Source organism: Balaenoptera musculus, chromosome 6, assembly GCF_009873245.2.
Source record: "Balaenoptera musculus isolate JJ_BM4_2016_0621 chromosome 6, mBalMus1.pri.v3, whole genome shotgun sequence".
Lineage (NCBI taxonomy): Eukaryota > Metazoa > Chordata > Mammalia > Artiodactyla > Balaenopteridae > Balaenoptera > Balaenoptera musculus.
In genome coordinates, this window is record NC_045790.1 from 104,442,755 (window position 1) to 104,462,470 (window position 19,716).

General features: G+C 37.8%; 1 protein-coding gene across 7 annotated transcripts in view; it reads right to left on the reverse strand.

Annotated features, from left to right (window-relative positions):
* The window catches only part of LOC118896555 (spermatid perinuclear RNA binding protein), a 192,869-nt gene that overhangs the window by 37,535 nt on the left and 135,618 nt on the right, over positions 1 to 19,716 (reverse strand). For all 7 annotated transcript variants that reach the window (XR_005020205.1, XR_005020204.1, XM_036854472.1 and 4 more), the window contains exons 5-10: positions 18,332 to 18,476; positions 10,594 to 10,685; positions 9,964 to 10,059; positions 8,716 to 8,827; positions 7,945 to 8,042; positions 7,635 to 7,746 (exon numbers count right to left, since the gene is read on the reverse strand). Coding sequence is in view for 5 of the 7 variants with exons in the window: in XM_036854472.1 (XP_036710367.1) it covers positions 7,635 to 7,746; positions 7,945 to 8,042; positions 8,716 to 8,827; positions 9,964 to 10,059; positions 10,594 to 10,685; positions 18,332 to 18,476 (655 nt within the window). In the remaining 2 variants the exon portion in view is untranslated. The remainder of the gene's footprint in view (positions 1 to 7,634; positions 7,747 to 7,944; positions 8,043 to 8,715; positions 8,828 to 9,963; positions 10,060 to 10,593; positions 10,686 to 18,331; positions 18,477 to 19,716) is intronic.

Consider the following 19,716-nt stretch of genomic DNA (forward strand, 5'->3'; position numbering starts at 1 on the left):
AAAAAATCAAGAAGAATTTGTGGCAGAAAATCTGAAACTATAAAAGAGCCAAAATTGTAGAAATTAAAAACTGGCAGACCTGCAAGGGGAAACAGACTATCCACAATAGAGGGGAATTGGCATACCTCTCTCAGCAATTAAGAGAACAAGTTAAAAAAAAAAAAAATGTGTGTGTGTGTGTGTGTCTGTGTGTGTGTCTATACGGGTATATAAGATTTGAACAACACAATGAACAAATGTGACCTGACATGTAAAGAATATTCTAGCTCTACCACCTACAGAATATACATACTTTTCAAAGTATGAATCATTTATAAAAACTGACCATGTGCTGAGCCATAAATGAAGTTTCAAGAACTACCAAAGGAAAAAAATCACACAAAGCATGTTCTCAGATCACAGTAGAATAAATGAGCTCAAAAATAAGGAGATAACAGACTTCCCTGGTGGCGCAGTGGTTAAGAATCCGCCTGCCAATGCAGGGGACACGGGTTCGAGCCCTGGTCCGGGAAGATCCCACATGCCACAGAGCAACTAAGCCTGTGAGCCACAACTACTGAGCCTGCGCTCTAGAGCCCACAAGCCACAACTACTGAGCCTGCGTGCCACAACTTCTGAAGCCTGTGCGCCTAGAGCCCTTGCTCCGCAACGAGAAGCCACTGCCATAAGAAGTCCGTGCACCGCGACAAAGGGTAGTCCCTGCTCACCACAACTAGAAAGCCCGCGTGCAGCAACAAAGACCCACCGCAGCCAAAAATTAAAAAAATTAACTAATTAAAAAAATAAAAAAATAAAGAGATAAATAAAAAATCCTCATTTATCTGGAAATTAAGCAATGACATCGAAATGGCTTACATGTCAAAGAACTGATAACAGGAAAATTAAAAAATAGTTTTAACTAACTGATAATGAAAATGCTAATGTAAAAAGAGTATAAAGCACATAAATCTGGGCATAAAGGAAAACTTAGTCTTAATAGTATATATGATAACATAAGAGGCTTAAAAAAAACGCCAATCATGTATTCATCTATTTCAAAACATTTAAAAAAGAACAGCAAATTAAACCCAAAGAAGGTAGTGAGGAAAAACAAAGGATAAGAGCAGAAATCAATGAAATAAAATACAAGCATATACCAGGAGATGATCAACAAAGTCAAAAGTTGATTTCTTTTTAAAGACTAAAAAAAACTGATAAACCTCTAGCGAGAGCGATCAGAAAAAAAGGAGGTACAAAACGTATAAGAGAGGACATCAATACTGCAGACAATAAAAAGATAAAAGGATCTTATAAATTAGTTTATTTTTAAATTTAGATTAAATGGACAAATTCCTAGAAAACACAATTTACCAAAACTCTCATAAGAAGATGATAGTTCGATGCCTATTAAGGAAATTAGATCCATAATTTAAAACCTTCCCTTAAAGAAAACCTCATGCCCAAATGGCTTCACTGATAAATTCTTCCAAACATTTAAGGAAGAAATAGCATCAATCTTACACACACTCTTCCAAGGAACAGAAAAAGAAGGATGGACACTTCCCAACTCATAAGACCCGCATAACCTTAGAACCAAAACTTGATGAAACATTTCAACAAAGGAAAACTGCTGGCTAATCTAACACACAAAAATCTACGTTTTTGTGTATTGCTCACAAAAACCTACACAAGATTGTTCACAGCACCTTTATTTGTAATAGCCCAAAACTGGAGACAAACAAAATGTCCTACAATAGGTGTATTGTTAAACCAAACTCTGACTCATTCATGCCATGGAATCCTACTTAACAGCAAAAAGGAACAAAACTATTGACACATGCCAACAACTTGGATGGGCCACAAGGGCATTATGCTGAGTGGGGGGATGAGGATCTCAAAAGATCACATAATGATAACTTCATTGACATAAAACCCTTGAAATAACAAAATTATAGAGATGGAGAAAAGTTAGTGGTTTCCAAGGCTTGGGGATGACTGTGGGAAGAGGAATGGTGTTACTATAAAGGGGCAGCATAAACGAGATCTTTGTGGTGTTGAAATAGTTCTGTGTCTTGATTGCTATGGTGGTTACACAAACCTACACATGTGATAAAACGGCATAAAACCTATACACACATTGTATAAACATCAATTTCTTGGTTTCCATGTTCTCCTCTAGTTGCATAAGATGTAACCATTGGGAGAAACCAGGTGAAGGGTCCACGGGACCTCTCTGTACTATCTTTGCAACTTCCTATGAATCTGTAATTATAGATAAAATGTTAAGGGGAACAAAAAGAGACTGCTGCTTTGTTGAGAACAGACAAGAGGGGCAAGGAAGACCAGATAGGGAAGATACTGCAATAACAAGGGTAAGAGATAACAGTAGTTTAGGCCAGGATGGTAGCAGTGAAGAAATTAAACAAATAGCTGAATACTGGACACACTTTGAAAGTAAAACAGCCAGGATTTGCTGATGGTTTGGATATGGATGAAAGAAAGAGAAGATTCAAGGGTGAAGGTTTTTGGCCTGAGCACAGAGATGCATAGAGTTTCCAAAGACTGGGATGGTGATAACTATGGAAAGAACAGACGAGAAGTAGAGTAAGGACAGGACATCTTAAGTTTGAGATGTCTGTTAGACATCCGTGTGGAGACAGTGAGGAGGCACTTGGATAGCTGGGGCTGAGGTCAAGGGCTGGGAGTCCAGAGTGAAGACATACATTTGGGAATCTTCACTGAATAGAAAGTACTTCAAGACAAGAGACTAGATAAGATCTCCTAAAGAGTCTAAACGGGTGTAAATAAAGAGAAATGGTCTGAGGCCTGTACCCTGGGATACTAATATTCAGAAATCAGGAAGATGAGGAAGAACAAAGACAGCTGCGGAAAGGGCAGTGGGATAGCAGACCCAAGATAAAGTAATGACCTAGAAGTCAAAAAAAAGTAGTATTTCACACCAGAAAAAGTGTCTTACGGACTTCCCTGGTGGCACAGTGGTTAAGAATCTGCCTGCCAATGCAGGGGACACGGGTTTGAGCCCTGGTCCGGGAAGATCCCACATACCACGGAGCAACTAAGCCTGTGCGCCACAACTGCTGAGCCTGCACTCTAGGGCCTGCGAGACACAACTACTGAGCACGCGAGCCACAACTACTGAGCACGCGTGCCACAACTACTGAAGCTGGCGCACCTAGAGCTCGTGCTCCGCAACGAGAAGCCCACGCACCGCAACGAAGCGTAGCCCCTGCTCGCTGCAACTAGAGAAAGCCTGTGCACAGCAACAAAGACCCAACACAGCCAGAAATAAATAAATACATAAATTTATTTTTTAAAAAAAGAAAGAAAAAGTGTCTGACAGTACCAAATGTTGTTGAGGATACAGAACAACAGGAACTTTCATACACTGCTGGTGGGAATATAAATTGCTATATATACCACTTCCTAGGTCATATACTGGCCCAAAGTAACTCCTGGACCTATACTCCAGGAGGCATGAATAAGAAGGCTCCCAGCAACAATGTGGGTGGCTGCCAAAAAATAAAAAGAATCCTAATGTCCTTCAAAAGCACAAAGGATAAGTTGTAGTATATTCATAATGGATACTATATAGGTGTAAAAATGCACTATAGCTATATGCAGTAACATGAATATATCCCAAACAATGCTGGACAGACAGACGTCAGTCACAAAAGATTAAACTCAGTATGATTCCATTTCTATAAAGTTCTAGGCAATATCCAATTAAATTGTTTAAAAAAGCATACAAAGGTGGAAAAGCTTTAAAGAAAATCAAGGAAACGATTTTTAAAAAATCAGGAATCGTAGTTCATGGGGCAGGGAGGTGAGGTACAGGATAAATAAATGGCTTCTGAGGTGACAATGTTCCGTTTCTTAACTAGGATGGTGATTATATGGAATTGTTAAATCATTACTTGTTTTTAAATTTATTTATTTATTTTTGGCTGTGTTGGGTCTTTGTTGCTGCGTGGGGGCTTTCTCTAGTTGCGGCGAGCAGGGGCTACTCTTCGTTGAGGTGTGCGGGCTTCTCATTGCGGTGGCTTCTCTTGTTGTGGAGCAGGGGCTCTAGGCGTGCAGGCTTCAGTAGTTGCGGCTCGCGGGCTGTAAAGCACAGGCTCAGCAGTTGTGGCGCACAGGCTTAGTTGCTCCGTGGCACGTGGGATCTTCCCGGACCAGGGCTCAAACCAATGTCCCCTGCATTGGCAGGTGAATTCTTAACCACTGTGCCACCAGGGAAGCCCAAAATAAATACTTTTTAAATGATACATATTTTATACTTTTCTATATATGTGCTATATCTCATAACTAAATATAGCAGAAATAAGTGTTCATCTGTGTCCAATGTTGCTGAAAAGCTGCCTAAGATGAGTACTGAAAGCTAACCACTGAACGTAATAACGTGAAGGTCACAGGAGAGACTTAGGTAGAGTGACGAGGAAGAAAGGCTGATTAGAATAAGTTTTTTTTTTTAATTAATTAATTTATTTATTTTTGGCTGCGTTGGGTCTTTGTTGCCGTGCACGGGCTTTCTCTAGTTGCGGTGAGTGGGGGCCACTCACCGTTGCGGTGCGCGGGCTTCTCACTGTGGTGGCTTCTCTTGTTGCGGAGCACAGGATCTAGGAGTGAGGGCTTCAGTAGTTGCAGCATGTGGGCTCAACAGTTGTGGTTCGTGGGCTCTAGAGTGCAGGCTTAGTAGTTGTGGCACACGGGCTTAGCTGCTCCGCAGCATGTGGGATCTTCCCGGACCAGGGCTCGAACCCGTGTCCCCTGCATTGGCAGGCAGATTCTTAACCACTGCGCCGCCAGGGAAGCCCCTAGAATAAGTTTTAAAGGAAGTGTGCAAAAGGAGAAAGAAACAATAGGCCACTCTTTCTGAAAGTACTGCTATAAAGGGGAGCAGAGAAATGGGACCCTGTTGGAGGAAGCTGCAGAATCAAGGGGGAGTTAAGCTTTGTCTTTCAAATGCGAGGCATTATAGCAGGTTTTTATGCTGATGAGAATGATCCAGTAGAAAAGCAGAAAAGGAGGAAATGATGCTGGTGAGAAAAGAAAGAACTGCTAGAATAATGTCCATTTGTAGACAAAAGGGAATGTGATATAGTGGACAAGTAGAAAGGCTGGTCTTTCTTCAGTCAAGGGAGGGAAAGCAAAGCACATGAGTACTTCCAGCAAATAAGGTCATCAGATGAGAGGGAGGGCTGGGGAGGGAAGTGTGAAATGACACAAGATTTGCAACAGTTGTCTAGGAAAACTGGGGAACTCTAGACTTTACAGGATGATTTCCAGCCAACACAAACAGTCTACTTAAGGTTAATGTCTGAAACTTAAAGGGAAAACAGTTAAGATGACTATGTATTTTTTTCTCCAATGATGTCCAACAACCTGGTGTAGGCACACAGTTGGATTTCAACCAGAGTTGCCAGGAGGAGAGGATCAACAAAGTGAAGGTATATGCTAGGACGTGATCATTAATGACGGACCACGTGAATATAAGCAGAGAAGGGACAGAAGTGAGAACATGAGGAAGGAGAGGGACTATGAAAAGTTAACAGAATCAGTGGTGAGGTTCAAGAATTGGAGCAGGAGTACTGCTCCCAACAGTATGATGATGAGAGGTGGTTTACAAAGTGGGATTCTTGAGAATGAATTAGGGAGAAGGCACAGGTACAGTTACTGAAGACAAGGTCTAGGATATGTCCACAGAATGGGCACCTGAGGTAAGGTAGAAGACAAGGTATTTGTGGGAGAGGAAGTCAAGGAATTAAGAAGTCAAAATTCTGAAGAAAAAAAAAAATCATCTAAATGCATATTGAAATCACCAAGAATTCTAAGAATAAAGTTTAAAAGCAAATGTCAGGAGGCTAGGTGGTAAAAACATGAAAGTATGAGGAAGACTGCAGCAAGTGTCTGGAGGCAATGACCTTGGCTCCCTCATCTTATAGCTAAGGCACAGAATGGGTAGGTGACCTGCCCAAGTCATGCAGCTAGTAACTGACAGGGCTCAAATGGAAACACCAACTGTCTGGTTCTATTTTAAGCTATAAATTGACAGACCAGCAGTTCCCAAACTCTTGAGAAAGACTGTTGATGTTAAAAAAAAAACAAAAAACAAAAAAGACTAAGTCACGTTAACAATAGATATACTTTTACTATCTAGAGAAAGAAAAAATACAAAACCAAAAGAACTGCTATGAATTCAGTGACTGAAATAAAATTTTTCATTATTAACCATAAGAATCTACACATATATTTGAAATATATTTATTCAATCATTTATTATATATTTATTCAGTCATTCAATCCAGAGACATGGCTATGTGAATCTCTTTCAAAAATTCTTTGCTGCTGTGTGAGCACCCTCTGGAAGAAAACAGCTTTCATTCCACAACATTTCTTGAGCATTGCTTTTGTAATAGTTATGTGGTGAGGTCTGGAGGATTCCTTACCCTTGAGGAGTTTACAGTGTAAGGCAGTGATTCTCAAACTTTTCAGTCTCAGGACCACTTTACCCTCTTAAAAAATTATTGAGCACCCAAAAAACTTTGTTTTGTGGGTAATATCTATCAATATTTAGCATATTAGAAATTAAAACAAAAAAATTTTAATGCAATATACAAAAAATTTCATTAGCCATCAGAGTGACGATGCCATCACAGGTCATATACAGCTTCTTGACAACTGTACACTCATGAAAGACAGAGTGGAAAGGGTGAAAAAACAAAGCCTTAGTATTATTATGAAATAATTTTGATCTGGTGGACTCCCTGAAAAGTCTTTAGACCCACTGGAATTCCAGTGTTTAAATAAATAGATTGGGCCACTGCACTATTTTTGTCATATAAAAATTATTAGAATAATATCATTTGTGGTAGGTGGGTTGTCCCAGGTGAAAATATGGTGTTAAACATCCCACCTTCTAGTATAAATAGAGATGAAGGAAGGAAGGGAGGGAGGGAGGAATGTTTTTTGTGGCATAATGAGAAGAGTAAGTGGATTTGCATTTGAGTATCTACTGTTTCCAGGCACTGAATTGAGCATTTTAATCTGACAACAGCCAATAAGGTTGGAATAATATCAGTACATAAAGTGATGAACTAATCGCTCAAGAGCTAAAGCTAGTAAGCAGGGGGGCTATGACTGGAACCAGGTCGCACTGACACTAATGCCTGTGCTCTTCCTGCTGAAACTCTAATCTGAGTTCACACAGACTAGTACAAATGGAAGACAGTCCTGAATTTTCCAATACACTTTTCTCCTCCTCTATGTTTTTGTTTTCTCTTTCTTGGTTACATAACACTTCCAATTATGACAAGATCATCAAACTGATGAGTGACCGTGACAACGTCTCCTCCTTGTTTGTGACTTTTCTCTTCACCTCAGACCAGCGGTTCTCAAAGTGTTGTCCCTAAGTCTATGCAGTAATGGAATCTGATCAACAAAACCAAATGAGTTCGTCACTAATAAGAATAAATGACAGCAAGCTGATGTCACTAATGGGACAGAAGAAAACCAATAAACGTTCTTATATGACTTGGGTTAAAAATTAAGTTCTCTCAGCTCTAACAAGAGACGCATCCCATGGCCATCTCCATCACTGCCCACATCCAACCCCAATAAAAAACTTGCACACTCACCTTCTTTATCAGTAACTGACCAGGAATATTTCTGAAAAGGCTTACTAGATGGAAGGGGGTCCATTTCCAGCACTTTATAAATCTGGCCAAAGGCTGATAGTCTGAGTGCATGCTAAAGAACAAAAGATTGTATTTATTCAAATTTCAAATGTTCCATTCATAAAGCCCTTAGAACATCTAGCTAAAAACACATTCATCAAATACTATTATTATGATGACAAAAGTCCCTAACAGCAGGCAAGAATAAAGTGTTTAAATAAATTACATGATATCCCTCTAACAGACCACAGTGATATGGCCCATCTCATACCTGTGCACTGTGGGTAATATCTTCTTTTTGTTGGATGGTCATATAGCTCAGAGCATCTGTTGGGTCCCTCTCACAAGGATCATGAAGACCAGGACCCCCTTTGGCAAAGGCAAAAGAAAAACTCAAGTATCATTCAGAACTGAGTTTAGAATTCAATAAACTAACACAAAATAGAAAGAAAAGAATGAAGAGAAAAAGAAAAAGAAAAAAAAAACTAAGGAACGAGGTTAAAAATCTGCTCAATTTAAATGGAGTAAAAAGGACACTCATTTTCAGTATGTTAGCATATAAATGTCCTTATTTTACTAGAAGTCACTTGTACATCTAAGGTCAAAATTGGGTTTTAACTCTGAGAATTCAGAAACGGCATGATGAATCATCCCAAATCTTTAAAGGGATTACATATGGAAAATAAGACCAAACTTAATTTTTCCAAATTAATCACCGGACTGCAAACAGAATGAACTTCATACATTTTAACTCAACATAAACATTTTCAAATTCAAAGCTCTAGGTGAAGCAAATTCATAGCAGACACAATATCTTATTAGTATCTTTTATGTTAGTACATATGAAACATAAATTACAATTATTGAGAGAGAGTTTTATGGCACTTCTCCAACATTCAAGCATTTTAGTTGCTAAAATTCCAAGCAAAACAACTCCTATACATCATTTCCCTGGGCAGAGGACAAACTTAGCACATAATAGAAAACTAAACTAAAATGAAATTTTTCTGATTCTTCTGCCTCCAGAGTTTGAAACCCTTACCAGGAAGTAGAATTCCAGATGCCAAACACTCCATTACTCGTCTCAAGGCCTCCCCAGCGCCCAAAGGTCTATTACAAGTACCTATAGACTTTTCACATATAAGCTCTAGTGGCTAGAAGATATTAAATTACAAATTAGTACATGCACCAAGTGTTAAAAGGATTCCAGTTAAATGTGAGCTGACATTTCTATCTACAATGGAGGCCAAAAAGGTTAAAGTCCATTTAACATTTAGGGCCCAATTAACTTTTCCCACTTGATTATCAACTTTTACCCCGGCCAGAGTGTTTAAATCAACCATTTTTGAGATTATATATTCAGAAGACATTTTGTCACCAAAACTTTATTTTTAGTTACTCTGAAAGGATTACTTAAGAAACTGCAGTCATCTAATTGACTTAACAAAGTTTTAACAAGCCTTCATATAGGTTAGTAATAGCCAATAAATAATCAGTGTTCAAACCCAGCCCACCCATCTCCCACTTAACCTAGGAAGCACTCAAACCACAGTAAGACTTCACTTCAGACATCTTGCCCCAACTATTACAATTGGAATTAAAGAAGGACCAAATCTCCATATTTAATAAACTAAAAACTCACGATGCCAATATCAAAATAATAATTACTAAATTAATTTAAAATGACCCTTTTATAGCTTTACTTGTTTTATAATGTTCTTTATTGGGTCTTAATTGGTTCAAGCATAATAATTTCCAAATTAAGTAAGTTTGGCAATATACATTATAAACTACAGTTAAGTGTACTATTCACCTGACTTCAATTACTAATATGAACTTATTTTTAAGTGTCTATACTCAAAGAGAAAGAAAAAGAGGGTAAGGGAGCCTTATACTGGTATACCAGGTAATTTTTTCTTTAAATGGAAGTAGCACTGAAAGAGAAATGTGCCAGTCAAGCAGGCTTTCCTGGGCAGTAGGTGAATAATAATCAACCATCAGTGGAGAGTAAAGTACAGGAAGACACGCACTTTTAACAGGTATAGAAACTTTTTGTCAGAAAAAATAGCTCAGTCTGTATAGTATGAATATGATGAAGTAGAAGAGACTAGTTATACTCATAAAAAAGAATTCATATAAAAAGATCCATAATTTTTTTCCAGAACAAAAATAGATAATGCACACCTTAGCTAACTCAGAATATAGCCATTTTACAGTAACATATAATTTCTACAGGATTTCCTCTAACTATAGCTTCAGAATTTGCTTTTAATCATATTTAAGTACTTACCCATCCTTTTAATGGTGCCCATGTGGGGACTCTGTTGCACAAATCACGCAGAATTCGGAGGACAATTACGCATGATTTTAATCCATTTGCCCTTGCCTAAAACAAACGAAATGGTTCCAATATCCCTGTTGAAATCCACCCTTCATTTTAAGGACACTGATCACGGATAGGTTCTTTAAAATGAATACTAATTAGTTAGTCATTCATAAGTTGTCAAGTAAACAAAAAAATCAAGTTCTTAAGAGTAGTAAAATTATGGTTTAGAAAGGCAGGTTTTAAAGTAAAGGAAGCATATTATTAAAGTCGCTTTTATAGCCTCATGGCAACCCCATTTCCAGGCAACTCTCTGAACTTTTAGCTTTTCTCACCCCATGTTTGGATTTTATAAGCTATCATTTGAAATTCAGAGTACTAAGCCAAAAGGGATTATGTGATAATTAAGTATCATTAACTACAGGAGAAGCTATACTGGGCACTTTACCTAAATTAAAGCATTTACTCCTACAATAACCCTAAGAGGCAGAGAGTACCCCCGTTTTATATATTACACAGAAACCATTAGGAGGCAGGTGTTCCAAATGAACCCTTCACAAGGCTACAATAACAATAAGATAATAACAAAGAGCCAACCTGAAACCATTTGGCATGTCGAAGAGACGCCAAGGCGTTCAGGCATTTCTGCCTGTCCAATAAGTCCGGAGGATCTTTCATCGCAACCTTTTCTAATGGGAAAATGGGATAAAGAGAGACAGATACAGTTTGACCAAGGGGTTCCTGTCAAATTACCAAACAATAAAAATAAAAAGAAGAGCAGCATTTGAGTGAACTAATAAGACTCCCAGAAGATTTCAGGTTTTGGCTTTGTTGCTTTCTTTTTAAATTATGTGCACTATGATTACTTAAGTAAACAGTCAACAGAGCCATTCTGCACACAAGTACAACAGGAGCACAAAGGCATTCGTTCAGTAAACAAATCAATGACCACTGCTACATACAATCTGGGATCTTATTAAGCATGTATATAACACCGCAGGGCACAAAATAGGTACATAGCACTTTTTCCTTTGGCAGGGGACAAAGAGTGGAAATCTGGGACCACTAGCAATAACAATTTTTCGCTATAGAAGGGATTTTAATCACTAATCAATTCTTAAGGAAAATTAGGGCTCTCTTAGGTCATCAATTTGAGATATACTAAGAATACACTGAGCACGGCAATTTTATTTTTTTACAACTGAATAAACTCATCCAACAAGATAACCATTAATAGAAACTTTACCCCACTGATGAGAATTCTGCCAGTGTTACCTTGGAGTTTTCTAATTGTTTCTTTTCTAAACCAAAATTATTAAAACTACAAATATGAAAAACACTGAAATATACTTCAAGTTTTACATAGCTTTTTTTCAAAAAGCAGCAAAGAATACTATCTAAGTACAACTATTTGACTTGCCTTAACATTTCAAAGTTAGATTAGATGGCCCAGAGTAGCAAAATTAAGAACTCAAATGTGTGATCAGTGACAAATATCCATATTCGAGAAGATGTCACAAGATACTAAATCCACGTTTAGATAGCCAAATTTATTTCCTCTAAGCCACTAGGAAGTGGGTTTTTAAACTTTTGAAGACTTGGTGCATTACTTAAATGCATACAACATACAAATGCCTCTTGGAGAACAATTCTTTGACTAATCCAATTAAGTCATATTCACCATTCTCTTTTAAGAACCCTCTTAGCAAGTCCACCAACACTCCTTCCTGGTACAATCATGGCAGTCAGCAGTATGTCTATGTGGGCTTTCCTTATTGGCTGCAACATGTAAAGGCTGAAGTGCTACACACTTATTTTTTGACCAGGCGAGCTCTGCAGCAGATACTTGCATTGTTTCACATTAATCTCTGCCAACAAATTCAAAACACAGGGTCTCATTTCATCACCCCTTTTTACTCATAAAATGGAAAGCCTCAAAAAGAACTGTTAATATGTTTTTATTTATAAACATAAGCAAACATACTATGGGTACTTATTTCATAGGTGATCTAGTTCCTGGCCTTGCTTAATTATGTCTTTTTAATGACACAAAGCATACAACTCACTCATTTTCATGTTTATATGTGAAAATGTTTAACTGTGGTCAATACAAGCATCTGTGTAAAGCTCACGTACAAGGTAGCACAAACTACTGTAAATGAACAATTAGAATCTCTTAAAAGTTAGACATGACAAAGGTTGACTGACTGCTAAATAATGTAATCCCAAGAAAAGGTATGGACCGTGCTTATTTTTTAGGACTTCAATCTTTAAGTTAAGAGTAGAGCAAACTAAGTTTTATTCTATCATTGTATCAAGTAGGAGTATTTGGAAGCGGAGGGTCAATGGAAGAGGGGAGTGAGTCAGAGGAAGTCTGGATAGGAAAAGACAAGGCAAAACAACTCTTTTTGAACTTTCTGATACTTCCGTCCAGTGAACAGAGCTTGTAATGAACATCTGCTCATCACCACAGAGACATTTTTATTTAATGGCAAAAATGTTTAGACAAATTCTTTCATTCCCTAAGTCAGATTATATCCATTAATTCTTATTAAAAAATAAAAATAAAAATAAAAATACTGACATCTGCTTGCTACAGACAGTCAACATTTGGAGGCAGCAGATTCTACTAAAAAGAGATGAAAGGGACAGGCAGTGAACAGAAGACTTCCACCGGATTCCTTTTTATATCACCATCACAATGGCCATGTTTCTTTTCTTCATGCTCTGACAGTCAAAAAGTCAAAAGATCCAAAATGTTTCAATATTCATGAGGTGGGAAACAGCAGAGGAGATGTAATAATTTATCTCATTTTATCTTCTTCAAAGTTTCTTATTTTAAAACTATATAAATTTATATGGCACTGCAGTGTTACTTATAAGCCCTGCTTGCCTATTTCCTTTATATAATTAATTACATACAGTTTTTTATATTTTCATTCATTAAAAAAAATTACTTAATGTGGCAATCACAGAATTGTTTCTGGAAAAACACTGCTACTTCTCAAAGAAGAACCTCAAGTTTAACATTTCTGTGTGAACTTTAACATAGGTGTTTCAATTTTGCGGGGAAGCAAAGCTTTTCTGATAAAAAGGCATCTTGGAGTCTTTAAATTAGAAACAATGGAACTGTGAGCCATTTCATTTTTTCCTACAGTGACCAGTAAAACAGACAGAGGATAGCAACAAAAATGACAAAAGCAAAGAAAAGAGCTTTTTAAAAAATTCACTGCTCAGTAACCTGGTATCAGGGCATGAAGGTACATAAAACATTCTAAACAATGGAAGCACTGAAAAGAAGTCTATTATGCCTAACTTCATTTATTTGGTTAGAGGTTAGATCAGTGACCAGAAACACACCGTATGGCAGGAAATGCTCATCAGTTTCCCTCCATCCCTTACATGCAAGCTAACTCTTTGCCCGTTCACAAAAACACTAGCCTGGAGATGGGGTGGGGAAAAGCCAGAACATGACTGTGTTAAATAGGATTTATGTGCCTGGAACCTGGGCTCTTCAAAGGTAAAATAACCAAGCTGGGTTATCACGAAGGCCTCCTTAACATTTCAAAGTTGGAATGAAGCTGAGTGAAGCTGAGCTACTGAGTTCATGCTGACAGCATTTCCAGGGTAGCCTGAAGATACCCAGGCAGTCCCTTCTCCCAATTCCTTGAGGCTCTGCAGAGAGCAGACATTATGCTTCAAGTCACGGCCCATGCGAAATCTCAGGCCACAATAATGTGAACAGGTAAATGTAGCACTAAGGTAAAACAGAGCACTGTTCTCCTAATTTATGGTAGAAACATCACTAGATATCACTTTTCTTCAGTGCCTCAGTAGGCAGTGGGCCACTGGAAAGATAGTGGCTACAGGTTTGCACTGGATAATGTAGGTCTAGCAGCTGGGGAAGGCAGGAAAATAAAGCCTGCAGCATTGTTATAAATCCTAGGTGTGATCTCTGGACTGGTCTTCCACCTAGCAGGAGTCATGCTAGCGAACTTCTGCCAAAAAGCATCAGAAGTTCACACTGGCACCAATACGGAAAAGGGACTCTTGGGCAACTTCTCTGTGAACCCCTGAGAATCTACCTTCATACTGAGGGCTGCGGTTTATCTTAGCCTTAGCCACAAGTGCCTCTGTAGTTTCCCTATCCACCTGGTTTCAAATTGTACTATAAATACAATAAGCAGCTGGATTTATCAGCCTCATAGCAAATATACTTCTGGTTTAAAATCACAAGCACCAAAAGAAGCTTAGACTATGTGATGCTCAGAATAACTAAATCAGCTAAGATGCTCCTATGATCATCCTAGATAGTAACTGGACTTAAGAGTCAGAGGAGACGGGTAAAACGTGAGACTTTCTTCATTTATACAACAGGACAATTATCTACCTCACAGAACTGTTGTGAGGGTTCAAATAAATCATATATGAGAAAGTGCTTATAACACAGTAAGTTATAAAATACCTTAACAAAGCTAAATCTTCAATATATATTACTTGAATTCTGAGATGTCCACTGTTAATGCTTCTTGCATACCAGACAGTTCTATTTGATCAGATAATATGCTAGCTACAAAAATTCACTTAACAGATTTTCTTTTGATTGCCTACTAAGTATCAGGTACCACTCCAGGTGCTAGGGATAAAGGACAGAGGTAGGGAAAAAGATACCTGTTTCAATGAATCATAAACTTTATAGTAAGACAGCTCATTATTAGCACTGCAGCAAATACACTATACTGATTCCAATACTACACTTCAATGGCTATTTATGAGTTTAACTGTGTTTACGTTCACTTCTTCAGACCTATCATGTACACATTATTCTCACTGTGAACTCAATGCACTTTGAGTAGCGGAGTTTGTGCTGTGACATATTTTAGTAAGCTGAGTAACTACTACTATTTACTAAGCAATCACTTTGTGCTGAGCATTGTACAGGTTACATTACATAAATTCTCTCATGAAACAACTTTCTAAAGTATTCATTACCCACATTTTAAAATAAAGAAACCTGTCCAAGGTCACAGAGTAATAGTTAATGGAGTTAAGAATCAAACACTTGGCTGCCAGGCAGCAAGGTCTGTGCTTTTTCTCCTGTGCCTTCTTTAGCAGGAAGCATGTAGTTATGGGGAATGGTTTTTCTACAGGGCCTTCAAGTAAAGGGTTAGAATATGGAAAAAAGACTGACGGCACAGGAGAACTCTTACCTGTGAAACAGTAAACCATACCAAAGAGATTCACTATGTACTCTGTGATTTCAAACGAGCAGTTAGATAGATCCACTTCTGCAGAGACAACCCTGAGGAGATAAGTGTGATGCTCTTCACCTGCCCCAGTCCTCCAGTTCTGCCTGCTCTCAGACTTTTTTTCCCTTTTTTGATTTTACGCAAATATGTGGCAAGTGAAGAGAGGGAAGAGAAAGACATAAGGTATGTACTATGAACAGCCTGTTTGTTTTGTGGGAGGGGAGAAATTGAAATTCTATAGGAAAATGTCTCCCAAAAAGTTACAATGCCTATTTTTTTAAACTTTGAGAAAGAAAATGAGTGCAGATTTTTTTAAAGAGATCTCTCTTAAACTTAGAAATTCCTGGAACCCAAATGAATCTTGTGTTTTCACCCCATGCAGCTGAAAAGAACTGCATCAAGGCGAGAGGAGCCATCTGGTGTGATAAAACAAATCCTACAGAACTGTATAGCCCAGGTCTCAAATGCTTAGTTATACTGGATCCTCAAAGTCGCTCAGAAATACAAAAAACTGCTAGTGCAGATCAAAAACCTCTGACAGGGACTTCCCCAGTGGCGCAGTGGTTAAGAATCTGCCTGCCAATGCAGGGGACACGGGTTTGATCCCTGGTCCGGGAAGATCCCACATGCTGGGGAGCAACTAAGCACATGCCACAACTACTGAGCCTGTGCTCTAGAGCCTGTGAGCCACCACTACCGAATCCCGCACACCCTAGAGCCTGCGCGCCACGACTACTGAGCCCGTGTGCCGCAACTACTGAGCCCGCGTGCCGCAACTACTGAGCCCATGTGCTGCAACTGCTGAAGCCCGCGCGCCTAAAGCCTGTGCTCTGCAACAAGAGAAGCCACTGCAATGAGAAGCCCGCACACCGCAATGAAGAGTAGCCCCCACCTGCCACAACTAAAGAAAGCCCACGCGCAGCAATGAAAACCCAACGCAGCCAAAAATAAATTAAGAATTGAAAAAAACAAAACTTTGACAAAGTCCAAATTAGACAAAATGAGCAAATTATAAGAGATAACAAGTACGTCAACAGGGCAGTGAGGTTAAGGAAAACGGCAAAGCAAATCTTTCTGCCATTTAAAAGGAGAGGAAGTAACGTGTAAAACATTAGATCCAAGCTGATTCTTTCATCTTAACCTGATCCCACACAATTATGCTAACATCACCTGATGAGATTCATATTATAAAGAGGTCTTGGGATCCTTTAGTAACCCAAACACCTTGAATAGAGACTATAACTCTCCTACTCTCCTACAAATTCCATTCTGTAATAACTAGTCTTCTAGTAAGGGTGCAATATTCTAAGAATCTGTTTTCAGGTTCTCTGAACATAAAGTTATAAAGGCAGCAGACTAAGCTTAAGGGCATCACTGAAAACTGATAAAATCCCATGTAAGTGCACAAAGCCATGGGGAAAAAGAAGCCTGATATTCTCAATACTTTTAAAGCAATGGAAGGGATGTCTACAGCTACAAGCAAACATTATATAGTCTTCGGCAATTTCAAATCTAGACAAATCTAGCCTTTGGCAACTTCAATCTTCTTTCATCTCTCTATACTCAAAGAATTTTTAGTAATATCTATAATTATAACTATACTTAGAAATGGTTAGTTTTACACTAGAGGGTCAAGAGAACACAGCTTACCAGAATTAACAGAATTATCTTGATACTTCAGAAATCATTTTATAGTTCTACAGTTAATGGTGAACTGTAAAGCTGTTAAAGAAATTAAGCCATTTAAGATTGGTTCTTCAGAGGTGTTAGAGACACTATATGCAGCCAAAAAAAAAAAAAAAAGTACAGGCATAAACCTAATTATAGATTGGATGCATTTTAATTTTAAACTATGACTCATAAATGTGTCTAGTTTATATCCGTCGGGTATGGTATAGCTGATTTTAGTTACCCCAGAAGACTTTTTACAAAAGGAGTCTATCACTTTTACTTTAAGAAATCCTGAGTCATGTCTGCCAAAACTCGAAATTCTAACATCTCTGGTAAATGTGTCTTTTTCTTCCTTTATCATCAACTTGAAATAAATTAAGACACTGACCAATACTTCTTGCTGCACTGGTATTTCAGGTAGGGGAGTAAGCAATGGGACTTGCTGAATGTCTAGTGATGAAAAAACAGCAACATGGAGTCCCCCCCGTTGGTCCAGTTAGGCCGCATTGCCTCTAAATTGTTATGATAGGGAGGGGCCAGTTGGTCAAAGGTCTGACACAGGGGAAATACCACATGGAAAGTTTCTAGGGACAGGACTGAGAGGCAGTAACAAGCTAATGTGAAAGGATAAAAATATCAAAAATGAAACCCAGCTCCATCATTACTTCTCAAAACTGAAGAGATTTATCACTCTACTTTTATACAATGGCATTGCCATGCAGAAATTCTTTTTAACTTCAGAAGAATAATTAGTTTAAAGCATGATTCCCATACATATAAAATTTTAAATGTTAACAGGATCACAAACCTCCTAGAAGAGAAATTTACTAAAGATTATTTATTAAAAAAAAAACATCAGCCCCCCAATTTATATCTCTTACATTATAAAACATTTACACTTAGGCAATTAGATAAAGCATAATTCTTAAAAGGTTATATAGTTATTAGAAGTCAAGAGTGATGTGCAAATGACTAACTTGACACAATAAGTAAGTAAATTTGAAAATAATACTGTTTTGAACCACATTTAACCCTAAAATCAGACCTAATAACCAAGCTACACGGAATAGGTTGGCTGATACCAATAGCAACGCAATACTAGACAAAGTAAAACAGAACACCAAAACAGTATAAAAATTAAAGTGGATTTAAGACCAACGTGATAAGCACAGGTTTTTGAATTAACGTATCTTATATTTCCAATATAAACATTTTTGCAAAATACAGTGATTGTGTAAATAAAGCTGCTTAAAATACTGTAAGTGGCATAAAACAAATGAAGACAGGTATTTCTTAAATCCATAAAACATAATTAACATAGCATTCAAGAGAGCGCTTACGTGAACAAAACAAATATATATTTATATATATACATCTATCTATCTATATATATATATATATATACACATGTGTACCTCCGTCCTTCTTCTCCAATTCGTCCCTAATTAGAGGGGAAGTAAGTATCACCTTCAAAGTTAGCGTGGGTTCTTTTGTATTCCGAATTATAATAGATGCCTCATCTACACATTGTTCCACTTGGTATTTCTCTTCTGTGAGTTTCTGAAAGTCACAGAGATTTCAAAAATACCCAATTAATTAAAATTTCAAAAAATGAATGATTGCCCCTTAGTTTTTAAATGTTATTAACGATTAGTATTACTGTGCTAAAAGAGCAAATAGTCTTTAACTAGTTCTTTAGTGTAGAGGTAACATTTTTCTCTCCTCCCAACTTACCAGCAAATCCTCTTTCTCCATCCCTCAAATAGCAACCACAATGTCAATCATCTATACAATTATTAAACAACATTTAAAACCATTCTTTCTAATATTTGAAAGTGAAAGTTACCAAAAGCATCATTATATGAGAAAAGGTAAATTATTGTTCTTGAAATTATTACAGAGGACAATTATAGAATAATAAACCCCCAGTTTAGAGAGCATTCCCAGCAGTTTATTATTCTATAATTGTTCCTCTATACCGGTCCGTGGCCTGTTAAGAACCAGGCTGTACAGCAGGAGGTAAGCGGTGGGCAAGCAAGGGAAGCTTCATCTGCTCCCCCCCATCGCTCACATTACTGCCTAAACCATTCCCCCCCATGCACCTCCATGGAAAAACTGTCTTCCAAGAAACCGGTCACTGGTGCCAAAAAGGTTGGGGACCGCTGCTGTAAACCAATAACTTTTTGATAGGACAGCCTAAACAGGAACTCCTACTTGCTAAGAACTTATAAATATAAGATTAGATAGGTTTTTATATAAGATTATGTAGATTTTTAAAGAAAATCAAGTAAGAATGAATGAAAAAGGATCTCTGCACAGTCACTCATCAGCAAAAAAAGCTAATATAAACAAGTAACTAACTTCCTAACAACAGGTCTCAGAGATCATTCAAGTGAGACCTTCTTCAGGGCAAGTCATCTGACATCCACAGGGGAATGTACGTTGCTTCTTTTAACATACAATTATACACATACAAAAAATAATCACCAATTAGAATCATATATTAAGTTATATTTAACGCATCATTAAAAAGTTAATAGTTTAATAAGTTGTGCAGGGCCGTTCTTGGTGGTGAAATTCAGTATCTATTATCTGACATAAATAGCTGAATGGAAACACTCCTGGGTCTCTGCTCATCACTGAGCATTGAAGGAACTCAAAGCCATTTATATAAAAACAGCATTTTACCATTAAACATCCCAAAAAAGACAGAATAGAAGATTCATTACCCTAATTTTGAACAGAGGAAACCAAGGAAGGGAAAAGCCACACAGTGGCTAGAAAAACCAAAACTAGAATA